The 22,109-nt window shown below is 41.4% G+C and overlaps 1 protein-coding gene across 1 annotated transcript in view; it reads right to left on the reverse strand.

Annotated features, from left to right (window-relative positions):
- unc5ca (unc-5 netrin receptor Ca) overlaps window positions 1-22,109 on the reverse strand; it is a 662,261-nt gene that overhangs the window by 220,939 nt on the left and 419,213 nt on the right. Inside the window, exon 3 of the mRNA XM_055161462.1 lies at window positions 12,449-12,592. Coding sequence (XP_055017437.1) covers window positions 12,449-12,592 — 144 coding nt within the window. The remainder of the gene's footprint in view (window positions 1-12,448; window positions 12,593-22,109) is intronic.

Raw genomic sequence — 22,109 nt, forward strand, 5'->3', positions numbered from 1 at the left:
TAAAGACCTCCCATATGTCTGTTTCCATTAGGGGCTCTGTGGTAAGTGCATTAGTTTAGATGTGAAATAAAGTCCAGCTATAACTCACCGTGACGTCTATAAAAAACACGTGTGATTTCAGCCTTCGCTCGAAGCCTCGCGTCGGTCTCGTGTGACCATTTCCACGGCGCGGTTTTACCACTTTAACGCTCGCCACTCTCATTTCACATCTGGAAACGTCCGCTGAGGCTCAAGTGCACGTGACAGCTCAGAGTCGGCGTCAGAAAAATATTAACGTCATTATATCTACAGGTGCAGTGTGAAGCTGTTTATGTAGAGGATCTGCCAATTAACTGTCTCCATGGAGATGCGAGATAGTGTGGCATAAAACGTGTCCATCTTACGTTAAGTGAATTACAGGTATTTTTATTGCTCAAAAATATCTTCAAAATATACATTCTCGATGTCTGTGTAGTCGCCTCTCCGCAGATCTGATCTATAAATGGCCTTGTAGCGTCACTTGTTTGTTGAGGGCGGCAGTGGCTCAGTTTGACCACTGAAGACGAAGGTTGGCAGTTCAAATCCCGATCTTGACATAAACATCGTTGGTTGATTGCTCAGATCCACTGACCCACAGGTTGGTGGTGTGAGTCCAGGTCCCACGGATGAATGCCGTCGTTGTGTCCTTGGGCAACGACACTTAACCCACCTCACCCGTGCTGTCTGTGTACACTGGTGTGTGAATGTGTGAGTGGTTTCTTGTTGTAAAGTGCTTTGAGTGCCTTGAAGGTAGAAAAGCACTTTATAAAAATGTGACCATTTACCATTTCTTTGGAAATTGATACATTTAATGCCGTGCTGTAGAAAATTCCAGACAAAGCAAAGACATTTCCATGGAAACAAGCAGCTGGCAGATCCTCCACCAGAAAAGTTACAAAAAATTTTGCCTATTTGATTTGATTTGATTTGATTATTTTTTTTAAATTTTATTTTATTGTATTTTGTATTTTATTATTATTATTATTATTATTATTATTATTATTATTATTATCTTATCTTATATTATCTTTTTTTCTTTTCTTTTATTTCACATTTTGCTTATTAATTTAAGTTTAAGCAGACATGATGCACAGAGAGATAATTCTATAACTGTTACCTAGCAACCATAATGTAAACAAGAGCCAAATCTTGTTTAAATAACACAATAATTATGTACAGAATATATAAAAGAATATAATAATATAAAACGATACACATTTATTTTGTTAAAGAGCGGGTATTATGCAAAAATGTTATAATGTTATTTCCTGATCAGAGGTTTTAGTGTCATCCATCCATGTTTGAGACATCTAGTGATCTCTCCCGGTCCCTATTCTCTTTCCTAGGGACAGAGAAGCTCATTCTCCAACAGGCTCCTACAGCAAGTCAATAAAGTGGATCAATAAAGTTTGTCTAAGTCTATTCAGACCCTGGATGTGTTGGCTCAGTGCATCAGAAACAAGTGAAACGTATTAAACATGTTAATACATTGTTTTTGGCAAATTTAGCCTTTTCCCAAACAATAAAAACTAACTCTAAGTACGTTATGTGTTAGCACCGCATAGAAGTGTAATACCACCTCTTTAAATTAATGTTTAAATTTTCAGAAAATAGCCTTCCTTACGTGGAAAATGTCCCTGGTTTTTGAGTGGAGTTTACGTGTTGATGACGTAGGTAGGAAGATTCTGTTTTAGAAATCTTCTTCCTACTTATTTTTGCATTTTTTACACCTTTTTCACAACAGCCGGAAGCCCTTGCGGAACTTCCGGTTAATGGTTTTCTTTGGCAAAATGTCTGACATATTCTAGTCCCTCCGCTCATTTCATTTCTCTCCAACGATTAGGTCAGGAATCGGAATACACTAGACAGTTTGCAAGAACCCCGGAAGTGCGAGTTCGGGCACCAGCCAATCAGCGAAGAGCCATTTTGTCGTTAAGATCGGGGATTTTAAGCCAGAACAAAGAGAATGTTTGGTGAATTTTATCATTATTGCCCTTCTTCCTACGGGATTTGGAGCATTACATACGTCACGACCAAAAAGCAACAATTGGTTAAATAAAAAAAAAAACCTGCCTCCAGTCAAGCAAACAAATACTAATGCTGCGAGGTCAGACGGTTTCCACAAAGTGAAACCGGCCGATGAATCAGGTTAGGCGTATTCTTTACCAGTCTCATAAATCTGCCCCATCACCAAATCTTCAACCAACAAGGTCCATGAACGATAAACATTCTTCCACGCTAGAAATGTTCACAGCTTACATCTCTGGCGTTCAAACTTCACAAATCTGATGTAAACCTTTGTAAATATTGACCACAGGAAGAGTCCCAACAAACCGAACGACACTGACACCGTTGTCCAAACATGAGTCCGGCGTTTGTGTGGCGTGTGATGTGGTTCGGATCGCGTGAGGTTCTCCCCGGAGACGCGCAGGGGCAAAAGTACAGGACCTTTACGGAGCTGTGAGTGGTGATTTGCATTATGCTAATACTAATGCTAATGTTATTTCAGCCAAAAGGTCAAACGGCTCCACTGTTGTTGTGCTTTGTTTCCTCTACAGCTAAAGACATAATGTGAAGAACGCTACACCGGCGGGCAGAGGGGACGGGCGCGTTTGACCGGGCTGAACTGTTCTTTAGAGCCTGTACACAAACCTGATACAACACCACTTTTATGGAGCTTTAAAGGCCCGATATGACGCTATTTTCTGATCTACGTTATAATGTCGTTTCCTCCTCCAGCCCTGGAATCGCCCGACTCCCCTGAACTAAAGGTTAAAAGTAGCTGTTAACTTGAAAACTACATGACATCAAAAGGTGGCGTTTTGAGCTTTGAGGATGTAAAGCAGGGGCCTCAAACCTTTTCCCTCCAGTCAATGGAAATGCCAGACAGCTACTAGTTTTAGTGGTCACAAGAAATTGAGTATATTTAAGTGTCACGGCGAGACTTAAATGAGGTACAGTCAGATGTCTATAAAACATAAACCATTATCCATAGTAGTGCACGAAGTTGATGATCAAAATCATACATGTACCGTATTTTCCGGGCTATTAGGCGCTCTGGATTATCATTAAATGGTCTATTTTTGAACTTTTTTCACAAATAAAAAGCACCGGACTTCAACCGAAACACAACAGTTGGATGGTTCAGTTGTACTTTGGTGCGTTCACGGTGACTCTGGGCTTTGTTCAGTTGTGGCGTGTAGGGAGGGTGCTGTCTGGGTCCGCTGGATTGTCGGCGTGTTCGCAGTGACTCAGTTGTTCAGTCGTGTCTAGAAGTGGCACATTGCACTCGCTTTTTCGGTTCGTTCCTCCGTTCCGTTCCTCGTCGGCGTGGAGTGATGAGTGTGTCTGCGGGGGTGTTTCGCTGTGCGGTCGCTGTCTGCTCCGTGTGTGTTTGCGGCTTTGTAGTTTACTGAAGTCGTGCTGGGACACCTGAGTGGATTTGTGTATAAGGGCGCTCTGGATTGTGGGGCACGCAATTGTTTTTTGACGCGGTTGGAGGCTTAAGAGCGCGTCTAATAGCCCGGAAAATACGGTACTCAATGTATATTTGAGTCCTCTTCGTAGGAAATTAAAAAACAAACTTAAATGATCCACCCACATTCGCATTCATAACACACATTCACCAAGACAGAGAGGCAACGCCGGGCGAATTACGCCACGATCTGCCAATGGATCGTGGACGCCTGGGCTAAAGGATCAGTCTCAAGTGTCATCCATTTGTTTCACTTAATGCACCTTATAATCCAGTGCAATTTATGTATGAAAATAGAAGAGAGAATTCAACATTATTGATATTGCACCTCATAATCCGGTGCGCCTTGTAGTCCAAAAAATACGGTAATTCAGAAATCCCTTGGCGAGCTACTAGGAAAGGGGTGGAAAACTACATGTATACCTCCTGAGCGAGTAGACAGACGTGTGAATGAAACAAAACACAACTCCAGGTCTGTTTTTGAGGAGGTAAAACCATTCTAACATCACTTAAAGCTCACCATTTTGATTAAAAGAGCACCTTTAATGTTGACACCTCGACTTCCTGATTTGTTGTCACTCCCATCTTTGAATAATCCTGTTTATGTACTGACTGGATCTCATTTTACAGCTGAAAACACTTGGTTCAAACTCGTGATGTCTTTAGGTGGTAGTCCAGAGTTTGCTCTAGTATTTTGACGTCCTTCACCAGATTTATTTCAGCACCTTCATTGAGCTATGCGATGATTCAGACATGCTCGCCTCCCCTGACAGTAAATTCCATTGTTATTGAACAATATGAAACACTCGGCTTCACTCCTCAGCGCGCCAATAAAAGACACGTTCTTTTGGCCGGTTTTAAATCCCCTGATATCACTTTGTCCATCCACCTTCTAGTCTTTGCAAAACCAATATCAGGTATGTCTTCATGGTGCATTAAGGTACTTTTAGGTGAAGGGTCTCTCTTGTGTTTGTCTCCAAGGAGAATATATGTTGCTTTGCCAAGAAGGTTCAGTTTGCCATTAAACTTATATATCTCCATGTAGTGTTGTAGTCAAGACCAGATTAATCAAGACCAAGACCTGTCCAAGACCACAGGGTCCCCGGGGCCGAGACAAGACCAAGACTGAGGGTGGAGACTGAGACAAGACTGAGACTTTTAAAGGCCAAGAGCGAAATGAGATCGAGACCACAGCCCATCGAGACCAAATTGAGGCCATCTTTGTCATTTTCTACATGTATTTGTATTTTACACTTATTTTGGAAACTTATATATTAATGTTTTTATAAATCTGTCTCCATTTTATCACTTGTCGAGGGTCAGACCTCGATACAGAGACAAGACCGAGTCCAAGCGCCTTCAAGAACAAGCCAAGACCGAGTCCAAGCACCTTCAAGACCGAGACAAGACCGAGTCCAAGCACCTTCAAGACCAGGACAAGAACAAGCCAAGACCGAGTCCAAGCACCTTCAAGACCAGGACCAGAACAAGTCAAGACTGAGTCCAAGCACCTTCAAGACCAGGACAAGAACAAGTCAAGACTGAGTCCAAGCACCTTCAAGACCGAGACAAGACCGAGTCCAAGCACCTTCAAGACCGAGACAAGACCGAGTCCAAGCGCCTTCAAGACCAGGACAAGAACAAGTCAAGGCTGAGTCCAAGCACCTTCAAAACTGAGACAAGACCAAGTCCAAGCGCCTTCAAGGTCGAGACAAGACCGAGTCCAAACGCAGTCGAGTCTGAGATGAGACCAAGACCACACACACACACACACAAAAAAAAAAAAACGGTCTCGAGACAAAGACCGGTCTTGAGTACTTCAACACTATCTCCATGTTAACATTCCAAAGTGTGTTTTTAATTTTCTGCCTCCACGGAGAAAAGCTGTTGATTTAAAAAAAAAAAAATCACTGTGTAACTTTTCTGTTTGTCTCCATGGAAATGTTATTGCTTTGCCTGGAATATTCCACGGTATGACTTTAAATACAGCGTTTATTCCTTACGAGTGTTTCTGTTGCTCAAAAATACAATCATTCCTTCTGCGAATACTGGCGACTCTCCACTGATCTGACCCGTAACGTAGCGTAGTGCTGTAACCTCTCATAGCAGACAGGTTAGATCTATACTGTGGAACATTCTAGACAAAGCAATAACATCTCCACAGTAACAAGTAGGTAGCAGATCCTCCACCAAAAAAGTTGCGCAGTGCAGTTTTTCAAAGTGTCCGTAAGCAAGAAAAACACCAGGTACATTTAATGCCGTACACTGGAATATTCAAGACAAAGCAATAACAAACACGTATAGACAAGCAGGGAGTAAGACCCACCAGAAAAGTTACGCCTTGAACTTTTAAGTCAACCACTTCTCTCCGTGGAGGTAGAAGATTAAAAACTGATTTTGGAATGTATGTTTATGTAAGGTATGTTTGTGAAAAGGTAACAACTAACATGTCTTAAAGCACAGGTGTCAAACATAAGGCCCGGGGGCCAGATCCGGCCCTCCAAGACCTTTAATATGGCCCTCGGCTGATTTTCTACTAAAATATTTTAATGATATTTTCTATTAAAATCTTGTTAATTTTCTGTGGTGTTTATCACAGCAGCGTCTCCAGCGTCTCTGTACGTGGCCCCTCCCACCAGAGCAGCACAAATGAAGACTTGTCTCTTTCCAAACGCTCTTAAAGGACGATCGTTTTGACTGTTGACCGTGACACCCTCATCAGAAAAATGTCCAACATGAGAAAAGTGGAGCCGAGTGCAGGATTTTACAAGAAAAATTGACTTATTCCTATTTGCATACAAGTTATTTTTAAAACTTTGTGTTGAAATTGTATTTTTCTTAAAGTTTCAGGTTGTTCATGATATTATAATATTATAATAAGAAAGAGTTCATCAATTAAAAAAGATTTCTGTAATAGATTTGTGTTTCTCTGCACAAATATTTGAACTTATTGTTATTTTTGGGGTTTATATGACATGACTTTTCTGATCCGGCCCCTTTGGGATCAAAGTCGGTTGGATACGGCCCCCGGACCAAAATGAGTTTGACCCCCCTGTCTTAAAGCTCACAAGAGTCAGTTTGGCATGAAATGTAGGACCTTTAAAACCATTATTTATTACAGATCATCTGAACGTCTGAGCTCAGAAGTTGCAGCTCGTTGATTACAAAGACGATGCTGCTCTTCGGGGAACGAACAGAAATGAAAATCTATAAGAAAGCTTCATAAGAGCGTGTGCCGCCACGACGAAGAGAGAACAACACGGAAAACAAAAGAGGAGGACGAAGAGAGAGAACGGACAGAGGAAGAGGACGAGGAGGAGAAAGAGGTGGAGGAAGAAGAGGGGGAGGAGAAGGAAGAGGAAAAGCTGGAGGAGGCAGAGCTGGGGGAGGAAAAGGAGGAAGTGGAGGAGGGCAAAGAGGAGGAGTAGGTGGAAAAGGAGGGGGAAGATGAAGAGGAGGAGGAAAAAGAGAAGGAGGAGGAGGGAAATGATGAGGAGGAAGAAGAGGAGGTAGATGAGGAGGAAGAAGAGGAGGAGGAAGAAGAAGAGGTGGAGCAGGAGGAGGAAGACGATAAGAAAGAGAAGGAAGATGAGGAAAAGGAAGAGAAGGAAAAGGCGGGAGAGGAGGAGGAAGAGAAGACAGAGGAGAAGGAAGACGAAAAGGAGGATGAAGAAGCGGAGGAGCAGGAGGAGGCAGAGGAGGGGGAGAAAAAGGAGGAAGAGCTGGAAGAGGAAAAGGAGGAGAAACAGGAGAGGGAGGAAGAGAAGGAGGAGTACAAACAGTATGACGGATTAGAAAACTCATTTCACTAAAATACAGTTCACATTTCACCACAAATCGCGTCTGTTTTCTTGTAGTTTTAAAAAATATCTATGTATTTATGGAGTTTCTAATTGTTCTTCCTGTTTGGACACGAGCAGCAGATGAGACACACAAGTAAATAAATAGTTTTGTCATGATACTAAAATATCATCATCAAATTTCTCTATTTCGATACTACGGAAGAGACTCGACACCAATTCTGATATCACGATGACAATAAAAAACACTCTTCCTCTTGTAAATATCCCTTGATTTTGTTCAGAAAAAATGTCTTCCTTGTGCGTAAAGTGAGAAAGAGAGAGAAAGAGGGGGGAGGGGGGTCAGTGGGGAAGGGTGAAGGGTGAGAGGAAGGGGTGCTGTAATCACATCTGCTCATATGTGAGGATAGAGGGAGGATGAGGAGGAGGAGAGGAAGACACACAGAGAAGGACAGATAGAAGACGAGACAAAACAAGAAGAGAAATGAAACGGCAAGGTTGTTTTATATGAGGACTTCTGTTTTCACATTTGAATTTACACAGGACTTTGGTGCTGTAATCACGTCCGAGGAGGAGAAGAGAGGAGGAGGGAGGAGAGGAGACAAAAGAGAGAGAAGAGAATAGAGAGAAGGACAAAAGACAAAACAAGGAGACGATAAACATGGAAGAAGAATCAAATATAATATGATGTTAAATATAAACCAGTGGTACGCACACGCTTCATAAACCGCCAGAAGGACGTGTGGATTTGTGTACAGCAGCACACACTGATCCCTCATGTGTAACTCTCCACTCCTGCAGTACTTTAGTGTTTTCTGTTTACAGACCTACACAAACTTCACATCACTCGTCTTTCCCCACAGTCACGTCTGAGCGCTCAGTCGAGTTTCACCCTCTGCTTTCTGTATTCTGTGTACCACAGGACACAGACACTGAGCTGCAGTGTGTTTAGAAGCAGACGTGGATTAAACACGTGTGTGCACAGCCGTATTCTACTGCAGTCAGGATACACAATATTTGATCAGTCGTCCTCATAGTCACAGAGAAACATGCTGAACAATACGACCAACGCAGCTGAACACAGAAGCACGCACCGCCAATACACACTCCACCTGTACAAGTATGTGTGAGTATGAGGTACATGTAAGACACAAAACATGACCTCACATGACAAACACACATTGTTCACAAATAATCTGTTTATATTTTTCTACTATGTAACCGCATTAACATGAGTTTGACTCATTTTCCCACAGGCCTGTGTAGTTTCTGGCTCCACCTGTGGTGTGGAGTCGCACTTTTCAGTGGATCATTTGAGGTAAGTGTTGAACTTCTGCTGTTGTCATCAGACGTGCACAGAGACGTGAGAATGCAGAAGAGAAAGAGCCAGATCAAACAGTGAAGTTTCCTCTGACTCCTTGAGTCCATCAGGACCTGAGCTCTGGAGCTGTGCTGCTGCTCGACACACATCCAGACTGTTTCACTCAAACAGAATTATATTTAATATTTACTCAAATTCATGACTAACCATACACGACCACAGACTGAATAAAGAAGTGGACAAAGTGTGAGTGTCACCCGGAGTGTTCAGATCCAGTCAAATGAAGCTCATGGAGGCTGCGGTTATAGGAGCAAATCTGGAGTTCCATATTGAGAATTCTGACTGTTTAGTATCATAGCAACCAAAGAGCCAATCAGGAGAGAGGCTGCTGAATCAGGAGAGAGGCGGCTGCTGAAGGTAAAGCCCCTTCTTTACTTTCCCGCCAGGAAAGTAACACTGTCAATCAAACCCCCGAGCATGAGTCACCCCGGGGAAAGAATAAGGCTCCTGCTTTGTCTGGTATTAATGTTTATATTTAGATTTAAGGACAAATTAGTGAAAAACATCAGGATCATGTAGAGCAGGTTTATGTGAACATGTGAACAACACCAAAATGACGAGGCTCACAGCAGCAGGTAGAGAGAGAGGAGGGACAGTCTTTCATTACAAAGTGAATTGGAGTCACAATCGATGGAGCCAAAAGCACACCCATGATCACTTCCTGTTTGGAAAGTAGTGGCTAGTGCATTTATAAATACAGCACAGTATATGTACTATGTGCAGTACCCACCAGCTCTTTTCATTTCTGTAGTGAATGTTCTTATTAAAGCCTATTTATGGAGCGTGAACTTTTCATCATCACTTTAACCACAGCTGCAGTGTTCCTCAGTGTGACTCTTACACTCTGCATGTTTCTGTCCCTGTGTCTATATTTAGACTGGTCCAGTCTCCAGAGCTGCTACTCACACACTAACAGGTATAACTGTACTCTCACAGGTATAACTGTACTCTCACAGGTATACTGTACTCTCACAGGTATACTGTACTCTCACAGGTATACTGTACTCTCCCAGGTATAACTGTACTCTCCCAGGTATAACTGTACTCTCAGGTATAACTGTACTCTCCCAGGTATAACTGTACTCTCACAGGTATAACTGTACTCTCCCAGGTATACTGTACTCTCACAGGTATACTGTACTCTCACAGGTATACTGTACTCTCACAGGTATACTGTACTCTCACAGGTATACTGTACTCTCACAGGTATAACTGTACTCTCACAGGTATACTGTACTCTCCCAGGTATACTGTACTCTCCCAGGTATACTGTACTCTCACAGGTATACTGTACTCTCCAGGTATACTGTACTCTCTCCAGGTATATGTACTCTCACTGTACTCTCACAGGTATATACTGTACTCTCACAGGTATACTGTACTCTCACAGGTATAACTGTACTCTCTCAAGTGTATAACTGTACTCTCTCTGTACAGGTATACTGTACTCTCTCAAGGTATAACTGTACTCCTCACAGGTATACTGTACTCTCTATACTGTAAGTATATAACTGTACTCTCACAGGTATACTACTGTACTCTCTCAAGTATAACTGTACTCTCACAGGTATACTGTACTCTCTCAAGTATAACTGTACTCTCTCAAGTATACTGTACTCTCTCAAGTATACTGTACTCTCTCAAGTATACTGTACTCTCTCAGGTATACTGTACTCTCTCAAGTATACTGTACTCTCTCAAGTATAACTGTACTCTCTCAAGTATAACTGTACTCTCACAGTATACTGTACTCTCTCAGGTATACTGTACTCTCTCAGGTATACTGTACTCTCTACAGGTATACTGTACTCTCACAGGTATACTGTACTCTCTCAAGTATAACTGTACTCTCACAGGTATACTGTACTCTCTCAAGTATAACTGTACTCTCTCAGGTATACTGTACTCTCTCAGGTATAACTGTACTCTCTCAAGTATACTGTACTCTCTCAAGTATACTGTACTCTCACAGGTATACTGTACTCTCTCAAGTATACTGTACTCTCTCAAGTATACTGTACTCTCTCAAGTATACTGTACTTTCTCAAGTATACAGGTATACTGTACTCTCTCAGGTATACTGTACTCTCACAGGTATACTGTACTCTCACAGTATAACTGTACTTTCACAGGTATACTGTACTCTCTCAAGTATAACTGTACTCTCACAGGTATACTGTACTGTACTCTCACAGGTATAACTGTACTCTCACAGGTATACTGTACTGTACTCTCTCAAGGTATAACTGTACTGTACTGTACTCTCTCAGGTATACTGTACTCTCTCACAGGTATACTGTACTCTCTCAGGTATACTGTACTCTCTCAAGTATACTGTACTCTCTCAGGTATACTGTACTACTATACTGTACTCTCACAAGTATAACTGTACTCTCTCACAGGTATACTGTACTCTCTCAAGTATAACTGTACTGGTATACTGTACTCTCACAGTATATAACTGTACTCTCTCAAGGTATAACTGTACTCTCTCAGGTATAACTGTACTACTGTACTCTCAAGTATAACTGTACTCTCTCAGGTATACTGTACTCTCTCAAGGTATATGTACTCACTGTACTCTCTCAGTATAACTGTACTCTCTCAAGTATACTGTACTCTCACAGGTATACTGTACTCTCTCAGGTATAACTGTACTCTCACAGGTATACTGTACTCTCTCAAGTACTACAGGTAACTGTACTCTTCACAGGTATACTGTACTCTCCAGGTACTCTCTCCAAGTATAACTGTACTCTCTCAAGTATACTGTACTCTCTCAAGTATACTGTACTCTCTCAGGTATACTGTACTCTCTCAAGTATACTGTACTCTCTCAAGTATAACTGTACTCTCTCAAGTATACTGTACTCTCTCAAGTATACTGTACTCTCTCAGGTATACTGTACTCTCACAGGTATACTGTACTCTCTCAAGTATAACTGTACTCTCACAGGTATACTGTACTCTCTCAAGTATAACTGTACTCTCAAGTATACTCTCTCAAGTATACTTGTACTCTCTCAAGTATACTGTACTCTCTCAAGTATACTGTACTCTCTCAGGTATACTGTACTCTCTCAAGTATAACTGTACTTTCACAGGTATACTGTACTCTCTCAAGTATACTGTACTCTCTCAAGTATACTGTACTCTCTCAAGTATATTGTACTCTCACAGGTATACTGTACTCTCTCAAGTATAACTGTACTCTCTCAAGTATACTGTACTCTCTCAAGTATACTCTACTCTCAGGTACAGTGTACTCCCATGTGTGAGGGCTTTAAACACACCTCTGAACATTACACTGCAGCTGAGGGGGACTACACTCACACATGGGGTTCTTACTTAAAGCTAGTGTATGTAGGAAGTAGCTATTACAATATCATTTTAACCTGGGATGTCTTCAGGCAGGGGCGGTGGGTTTCTGTTTTCAACTGTATTTCAAATATGTTTTTTTTTTTCTGACAGAGACAGGATGGAGAAACTGGAGAGGGGAATCTGGACCCCAATGTCCCAAAACTTACACTGAAACAGAATACTTCTGATAAACATTCAAAACTGTGAGAGCCTTTCATGGCTTCTAGATGCTCTTTTTGCAAGGCGCGTTTGCTGCCGCATTTCGTACATTTCTCCTGCCATTTTTTACTCTTTGTTATTGTAATATATTGTGACATGTGAGTGTGTCCAAGTCATTTCCCTTGTTAATCAATAAAGTTGGTCTAAGTCTAAGTAGCAGTAGTAGTATCAGTATCTCAGCTTGGTTGTACTCACATGCGACTCGGACGTGGGCTTTGCGGCTCTTGGTCGTCCCGGCGGAGCTCCAGGCCACACACTGACACCAGTAATCATCAGGTCCAAACAGCTCCTCCACCTGCTGCCTCGTGATCTCGATACTGGCCTCTCGCACCACCAGACCTGCACACACAAACGCACAAACGCACAAACACACAAACACACACGAGCACCAAGTTAGTGAAAGTAGAAGCAAGGACATTTTCAACAGTTCCCACGGGGATGTTATTACTTTGCTGGAAATGTTGCACAATATGGGATTAAAAGCGTCTCAATGTGTCTCTGATTGAGAGAGTAAAATAACCACCATCGCCAAATAGAAAAGACAAAGAAGCAAGGAAAATATTTACTCTTTTTTTTTTTTGTCACGGTCCCTGTTGTGCCGTGTTTTTATTCATAATTAAAATATCGTGTTTGTTTTTGGAGGCAGCAGCGCGTCCAGCCGTCTATAAAATCACCTGCCTCCTACGTGGCTGCTCCTCTGGCTCGACTCCACTTGGCCACGCTCGCACTTCAGCACTATTTACACTTATTTATTGTAAATTATTTAATGAACGCTCCAGCAGAGAGATTAAAACCTTTGCCGTAGTTGTGTGTGCCACCTTGCAAATAGCAGCTCATCCTAAAGATTTTGAATTGCAGAGAAACCCTAGAGGTTTGTGCTTTTTATTTATTTTATTTAACTTTTTTGAGCATGCAAGGTTTGGTCCTTTGTTCCCGTTTGCTCCAACCTGGTGGTATACTTCTTTTTTTTTTTTTTTTTTATGAATGAATGTAATATATTAGTCAGAAGTGGGACCAAGTTGTTATTTTGCAAGTCTCAAGTAAGTCTCAAGTCTTTGACCTCAAATCCGAGTCAAGTTCTAAGTCAACTACAGGCAAGTTCAAGTCGAGTCTCGAGTCACTGGCCTGTAAATCCAAGTCAAGTCCAAGTCAAGTCCAAGTCAAGTCCAAGTCGTCTTCTTTGAGCTTCAAGTCATTTCAAGTCTTTAAAGCAAAGTCCCAAATAAAGCTTAGATTTTTGCAATTTATTTGACTTTTAAGATAAACTTGACTTAAAAAAAAAATCATAGTATATTTATACACAGTGTTGGGGAGTAACAGATTACATGTACCAGTGTTACGTAATCAGAGTACAAATTATGAGTAACTGTATTCAGTTACAGTTACGTTTTGAATGAGTGGCGATTGGATTACAGTTACTTTGTTGAAATAAATGGATTAGATGGCGGTATTTTACAGTTTTCACATTTTGGACAACATCCCCCTTTTTCTTTTTCGGTAATTCCACTCATTGCCGGACACTAAACCAGGTCTAAAACCAGGACTAAGTCAGGACTAAACCAGGACAAAAACCAGGACAAAACCAGGACTAAACCAGGACTAAACCAGGACTAAACCAGGACTGAACCAGGGCTAAAACAAAGACTAAATCAGGACTAAACTAGAACTAAAACCAGGATTAAAACCAGGACTAAACCATGACTAAAACCAGGATTAAAACCAGGTCTAAAACCAGGACTAAGTCAGGACTAAACCAAGACTAAAACCAGGACAAAAACCAGGACAAAACCAGGACTAAACCAGGACTAAAACAGGACTAAAACCAGGATTAAACCAGGACTAAAACAAAGACTAAATCAGGACTAAACTAGAACTAAAACCAGGATTAAAACCAGGACTAAACCATGACTAAAACCAGGATTAAAACCAGGACTAAACCAGGACTAAACCAGGACTGAACCAGGACTGAACCAGGACTAAACCAGGACTAAAACAGGACTAAAACAGGACTAAAATAAGGACTAAAATAAGGACTAAAATAAGGACTAAAACCAGGACAAAACCAGGACTAAAACAGAACTAAACCAGGACTAAATCCAGGACAAAAACAGGTCTTAAACCAGGACTAAATCAGGACTAAACCAGGACTAAACCAGGCCTAAAACAGAACTAAAACCAGGACTAAACCAGGACTAAAACCAGGACTAAAACAGGATTTAACAGGATTAATCCATGCTGTATGGACATGTCTCCTCCTTTTCTATCAATAATATTTTAAATTTGGTTCAGTAAAGTCTGGGCTTTTCATTGTTTTTTAGCAGATAAAACATCTTATGTTACTTATATCCTAATCTTCAAGTAATCCAAAGTATTCAGATTACTCTACTCACTTTAAGTAATTTAATGGATTCCATTACAAACTACATTCTGGGGTATGTAATCTGTAATCTGTGGGGTAAAACATTTTAAAAGTCACCTTCCCAACACTGTTTATATATGAGTATTTAAAGAGTACATAAGAGTTGTAGAAATTAATTTAGTTATTTTTTATTTTTTAAATGTGTGGACAAGATCTTAGTGTGAATCATTACGGTCAGAACAGAAATAATTCAGATTTAAAAGTGTTTCTCAAATCTTCTCAAGTCACAAGTCAAGAACCTTCAAGTCCAAGTCGAGTCCCAAGTCTTAGTCCATTTGATCAAGTCAAGTCTCAAGTCCTAAAAATAGTGACTCAAGTCTGACTCGAGTCACGTCTCGCAAGTCCCACCTCTGATATTAGTGATTGATAAAAACACGTTACAACAGAGACCGTGACATTTTCTAGCTGGTTTATTTTGCTTGTGTTTTGGTGAGCGATGTGCTGTGGAATCAAACCAAAGTCGTGCGCCGCGAATGCAAAAAGAGTTCAAAAACACTCCACTGTGTATCGGGTCAGAGTTCATCTGCTGTTTGTCTCCACGGCGAAGTGTTTTTGTCATTAAAACACTTGTAATTACTTCATACTGCAGGGTTGTGGAGGATGCGTGTAAAGCAATAACATCTCCATGGAGACAACACGGCACCGGCGTGAAGTTGGCCGCCCATCAAACGCAAACCTACACAAAAGCTATGTCAATCGTTAGCGCTGCAGAAAGTTTTATTTGTGCTGCTTTAGTTTTTGAGACATTAACTATTCTTTTATAGGTCAAATTAGAGTCAGCCAGCCCTAAGGAAGCTTAAAAATGCTCTAAAACGGCCCACAATGGTGTTACGGCCCCAGCCCTTAGTTGTAATATTTCTGCAGAGTTCTCTTGATTCCTGCTGCACGAGCCCTGGTCTGTGATTGGTGGGGCAAGTCCACGCCCACTTCACCTGCAGCCACCTCCCCCTATTTAAGGAGATTGCCAGCACCTGTTCGGGGCTGCTGGCCTTGGTGGCCAGTCTGCCATTTTGGTTTTGTGTTTGTGTGTTAGTCTAGTTCTGTTTTGTGCCTTTTTTGATTTGGTCACTCGATTCTGTTTGTGGGCTTATGTGGTTTAATTTGGGGAACTTGTGTTTTAGTTTAGCGTGTGTCCCTAAGTTTTACCACTCGTTTTTGTGTAAGCCTGCGTGACCCCTTTTCTGGCACAAAACTCTGTTTATTCTGTTGTTCTGTTTCTTAGTTTAGGTTGTTTTCTGTATATTTTTTTGTGTTTTGTTAATTTACCTTTACATTCCTGTTAATTAAACATTACTTAATTTATTCCATTTTACATCTTGGTTTTATTTTTGTTACTTCCCTCACCCCAAACGAGCTGGGTCGTAACAAATGGTGTCAATCGTTTGTGTTTTGTTTGTGCTGTTATGGTTCTTACGATATTAGCAGCTTTTTTGTTTGTTTTTTTTGGCTAATGATTATCCAACTCCTCAAAATGTTAAACAGTCTCAAACAGGCAGAAAATTATCGAAACGTTTCTGTTTCGTTTGTGCTGTTTTGTGCTGTGACAATTTTCATTTGTGCTTGTATACACTATTGGTCAAAAGGTTTAAAACATCATATTTTTTTCCAGTTATTTATTGCAATTCAAGTTGTGCAAGTTCAATGAAGAGCTTGAAATGGTACAAAGGTAAAAACTGAAAAGCCAGAGATTAAAAAAAAAAAGGTAATGACCCAAAACACAAGCTCTGCCAAAACCACCTCAGGAAAAAAGAAAAAGCTTGAAAACATGAAGTGTCCAGAACAGTGTCCAGACTTAAACCCCATGGAGCTGGTTTGGGATGAACTGGACAGAAGAGTGAAAACCAAGAAATCTACAAGTGCCACACATTTATGGAAACTTCTGCAACAGACTTGGGAAGAACTTTCTGAACAATATGTGATTTCAGTTGTAAAAAGAACGAGCCACGAGTGTGTTCAGGTGTTATATCTGCCAAAGATGGACACTTTGATGAGTCAAAAGTTCAGAAAATGTTTTGGTCTATAAATTGATTCCATGATTCATTTTTCAACTCAAATTGCTTATTTGTTCTGTACTTTCATTTCAGAGCAATGACCAAGGGGCCAGACCAGGACCAGGCCATGATTGAGAGCAGGACTGAGACCAGAGACTGAGGCCAGGACCAGACCGTGACTGAAAACGGTTTAGTCCTGGTTCAGTCCATATGTGGTGCAAAAAGTCCATTGTTCATTTAAACACAAAATCGAAAAATGAAAAAAACAAATCATTATCTTTTTTTTTTTTTTTTTTTTTTTTTTTTTCCATTTTGGTTTTGGAGACAAAAAACGAAGAAAACATTTTTTTTTTTTTTTTTCTTCATTTTCTTATTTTTGGTTTTATTTTGAAAAACGAATGAACAAATGACACATGGATTCACTTTGTAGAGCTTCAGCTGGGGGGGGCTTAGTTTGATGACCTCTGTTTTATATAATAATACAGACATTTTCACAGTCTGAGATTGTTTATCTTAACTAGTTTTGTGGAGTTTACTAAAGCCATTCCATAGATATTAAACTTTAAATATCCATGACGCCGCTACCGAAAACGTAGGAGTGATTTTCAACAAAAAGGTGAGAGTGACTAACTGAAAAAGCTAACTTGTGACTGCAGTGTTATTTGAGAAGATGGACTTGTTCTTTATGGTCAGACTGTGTTAAATTGAAGCTCAGATTAAAGTCTAACACATCTTCTGACAGAGCAGTGCCTCAAGTTATCATCACACCCTCAGAGATTGTTGACGATATCAGCTTCAAGGAATCAATTTCACTTTTTCGCAGGGCTGATAGAGACAAGTCCAGCCGGATAAACTCTGCTCTGAAGATATTACGAACTTTAATAACGCTCGGAGGAAAAAAAAAAAAAAAGACTTGATAACACATGGACACAGTTTATTTATCATGTTATCCTCATCCAAACTCTGCGGGGAAGTGCACGGCTCAGAGACAGAGGAGAAGGTCTACGCACAAGTCTTCGAGGTCTGAACCAGCCGCAATTACGAGAAGACACCAGAAGACCTCGGGCGAGCGGGTCGTGAGCAGCGGAGGGAGGACGAGCTACAGCGGAGAGCAGGGTTCGCGAGGAGGAGTGAACCAGGACGGCCCGCGGAGTCATTTATAAACCACACAACAGCCATTAAAACTCCATGCACTTTCCTCAAACTATTCCGAGAAGTTTTTTTTTCATGAAGACCTGTGTACTCCGCTCGCACAATATTTATCACGGTTCTGACTTTTTGTGCCGTCAACCTGCGAACTGTTGAATCTATAGGAGGATTTTGTCTATAAGGAGCAGGAGAAAAGGCTTTTAAAGTGTCTGGAAAATACAGGTTTAAATGGAGAGATGGAGACGAGCAGAAAGTGCATTGACTAAGCGCATTAAAAGGCTCATATTTCGCCATTTTCTGGTCTTTTATAATGTTGTTTTCTCCGTCCCACCTTGTGATGTCATGCAGTAATAGAGGAAGTGCTCCATTGTGTCTTTTTTTAACTACATTTTCACTAAAATTATTTGGATCAGGGGAGCCCACACATTTTTAGCTACTTATAAAATGGCCAAGCAAAAATGATCTACCTACTACAAAGCCAAGCAAACTGCACTGAAACACTGCCACAGCCTCTTTAAACCAGGACCTTAAACCCTTTTCAGTCCCGGTCTGGTCCCGGTCTCAGTCCCGGTCTCAATCACGGCCTGGTCCTGGTCTGGTCCTGGCTTCAGTCCTGGTTTCAGTCCTGTTCCTGTTCCTGGTCTCAGTCCCAGTTTGGTCCTATCCCAGTCTCAATCCTGGTTCCAATCCTGGTCTCAGTCCTGGTCTCAGTCCAGGTCTCAGTTCAGGTCTCAGTCCAGGTCTCAGTTCAGGTCTCAGTTCTGTCTCAGTTCAGGTCTCAGTTCAGGTCTCAGTTCTGGTCTCAGTTCTGGTCTCAGTTCTGGTCTCAGTTCTGGTCTCAGTTCTGGTCTAGCCCCGGTCTCAGTCCTGGTCTCAGTCCTGGTCCCAGGCTTAGTCTTGGTCTGGTCCAAGTCTAAGTCCTGGTCTCAGTCCTGGTCTCAGTCCTGGTCTCAGTCCCAGTCTCAGTCCCAGTCTCAGTCTCAGTCCCGGTCTGGTCCCGGTCTGGTCCCGGTCTCAGTCCCGGTCTGGTTCCGGTCTGGTCGGACCCACAGTTTGTGAATCCCTTCTTTAAAAGTTGTTTGGAGGATTTTTTTTATTTCAAATTGTCAATGAAAATTTAAAATACCGATACAGAGATGCAGCAGCCTTGTAAAAAAAAAAAAAAAAAAAAAAAAGAATGAAAATCTATCAACTGTGGACGTGTTGAGGCCAGATAAACATCAGCCAATAGAAAACGAGGCTCCCTCTTTATCTATTGGCTGTTAGGTTGTCAATCAAACTCCCTACGTTTCTAGTGTCACTGATTTGTCGGCGCGCTGGGATTACGTGGTTTAGGCAGCGGTTCTTAGAGGCTTTTTCGAACTGTGTGCGAACTGCGAGGAAACTAAAGTTTGTCGCGACGGCGGACGAGAATCCATGACCAGTTCGCCTCAAAAGAAAGTCTGTTTTTGAGGTCGCTGAAAGAAGAAGAGAAGAGGAAAAGGAGCGAAGACAAACTGAGGTGATTCTTTGAGATTCCTTCCAGCGATGGCGCGACTGAAGCAGATGAAGGGTCTAAAAACTGACTCGTTGGTCGCTAAATTACTTCTAGACAGGGAACTTCAACAGTAATTCTTGAACACGCACCGGCTGTGAACAAGCGTGATTTTTAGAGTAAGGAGGCAGGAGGAGGTGCTTCTACTGAGGAGCTGTGGAGGAGGAAGGTGGTGTCACGCATGTGCAACATTTGAAAAAAGACTGTCGCTGTATTTCTCTTCCCTTAAAAAATCCTCTACACAACCTTTAAGAGAACTTCCACTGACACTTTACAGAAAACTGTGATGAAAGAGAAGAAAGTGGGTAGGATTTTTAAAGCTGTTTTTTCAAGTTTCTTAACTGGAGCTACATTCTCTTACTGGTTCTGCAGTGGGATTTAGTCTCTGCACATTTACCAGTGCACATCGTGACTAACACAGATGCATTTGTGCACTTTTATTAGGCTAAAACTTGAGCCACATGTTGCGATAGGTTTGCTCTGAGCTGTAGGCCGGCTTTGTGCCAACACTATAACATCAATTTAGATTAATTTTTGCTTTCTAATTAGCACACATTGTGAAAGAAGCTTTAGGGCGCTGTACGCAGGGAGGAGCGAGAGCGTGAAAAGGAGAGGAGCGGACAGGTAGGATGTTTTTAAAAGTGTATCCCTGTGATACACCCTGTTGTGGGCAAGCCACAAGCCGTAAGAAAACGGTCTTGAGTCCTGTTTCGAGTACTACGACACAATGATCTACCCACACTACCTTGACAATCGACTGGTAGATAGTGAATGAATTATTAGGTACCCCTGATTTCAGCCCTGGAATTGCAAATATCTTCTGAAAAAAGGTAGCGGTGAACTTGAAAACTACAGCTTCATGGCATCACAAGGTGGAACAGAGCATTTAGAGCTTTGAAGACGTAGACTAATAATAAAAGTTTACTCACTACGTGTGAATCAAACAGAACACAACTCTGGGTATCAGAAAAAGAAAAGGCAGAGTGCTTCACTGGATCATATATAAAAAATGGCAGTACAGGAGCTTTATGAGGGTTAAACCTTGAATTCTCAACAGAATGTAGCCCAGTGTTTCCCACAGCGCTTTATAGTTAAGGCAGCTACTTTAACAACAAAAGCCCCCCGCCTTGACTACGTCCCTCCAAAAAAAAAAAAAAACAAAAAAAAACTCTGCACCATCTATCATCTGCTGTGCTACACAGTTAACATTATTTTTATCAGGAGGGAAGTTAATCTGGAGAGCTGGACGTCGCGGGACACGTGAAGGTAAGATAGTTAATTATAATTATATATCTAACCCTAACATTTGAACTGAGTGTCCTACCAACTGTTTGCCCAAATATTCTGTTTCATTAAGACAGGCTAACCTAGGGTGACCATATTTGCATTTGTGAAATCCTGGACTTTTACCCCCCACCCCCGGAATTTTACCGGGGATGGGGGGTGGAGCCTCGACACTGAGCTACTCTCACCTCGCAACCTGTGCACATGGCCTCCCACTTGTCTCGACCAGGACGGAAAACAGAGAATTTCTTGTACAAGTCATTGTTAAATGTGCATTTGTGCTTCGGCATGTTGCAGACTGATCGACTTGTGTCTGCTCGCTCCTTCTGAGTCACAGAGAGCTACAAGAGCTGCTTAATGTAAGGCCCCGATGAAAGATCATGAAAACCCGGACATTTCCACCACTTAAAAAAAAAATTAAAAAATGGATGCCCAGTACAGGACGCGAAAAATGGATATGTTCGGGGAAAAATGGACGTGTGGTCACTCTAGGCTAACCTGTTAGGTTCTTAGGTGGGTGTAATGTTTACGTGGTGGGTGTCAGGGTGGGTGCTCTACACTGTTATGCACTTTTAAAATACTATGCAGTCTGCATGATGCTCTAACGTGATTTCGTTATTGTTTTATATGAAAATTACAATAACGGAATTGAATCTTGAATCTTATCACGGCTCCCGATGTGTTAGCCGTCCTCAGTTTCACACACGGAGCACTCGCCGTGTCTTGACTAACCAACTTTCAGCTGGAAACAATGTAGGCGTTACTGTAAAATGTAGAAATGGACAAGGTACAAACCCGAGGCACCCGAGGAACATATTAAAAGTCCTTTTTTTATTACATGGAGAGACGCCAATGCATTTCGGCCAGCAAGATGGTCTTCATCAGGGCTCTAGGTCTGTTTTCAGGGAAGTAACAACATTATAACATGTCTTAAAACTCACAAGAATCCATTAAGGAGCTTTAAAGGGTTCATATTATGTTATTTTCTGATGTTCTAAAGTTGTTTCCTCATCACAAACAGACCTGGAGTTGTGTTTTGTTTCATTCACACGTTTAACACAAACACAAACCCTGCAGATTTATTTAGGCTGAGTTCTTCTGTCAAACGGAAAACGCTCTGTTCCACCTTACGCAGGGCAGCCCCGGGGTCTAAATTAAGGTTTTAAAAAGTATTAAATTATGTTGTCCATGTCTTATTTTTTTCACAAATGTCCTAAATTGCATTAGCCAATTTTTTGTTTATTCAACCGAGCTGCAGTGCAAATGTTAAACGGAGGAAAAAACAACAACAACGTGAAATAACTTAACAGGGACAATCAGTTCCATCTACACTGCCCAAGACGCAAAACTTTAGACCTGGTTATAGTCCTGGTTTAGACCTGGTTTAGATCTAGTTTAGACCTGGTTATAGTCCTGGTTTAGACCTGGTTTAGATCTATTTTAAACCTGGTTTAGACCTGGTTTAGATCTAGTTTAGAC

The sequence above is a fragment of the Boleophthalmus pectinirostris genome, unplaced genomic scaffold (genome assembly GCF_026225935.1).
Source record: "Boleophthalmus pectinirostris isolate CB_2022bp ecotype Guang Dong unplaced genomic scaffold, ASM2622593v1 HiC_scaffold_4, whole genome shotgun sequence".
Lineage (NCBI taxonomy): Eukaryota > Metazoa > Chordata > Actinopteri > Gobiiformes > Gobiidae > Boleophthalmus > Boleophthalmus pectinirostris.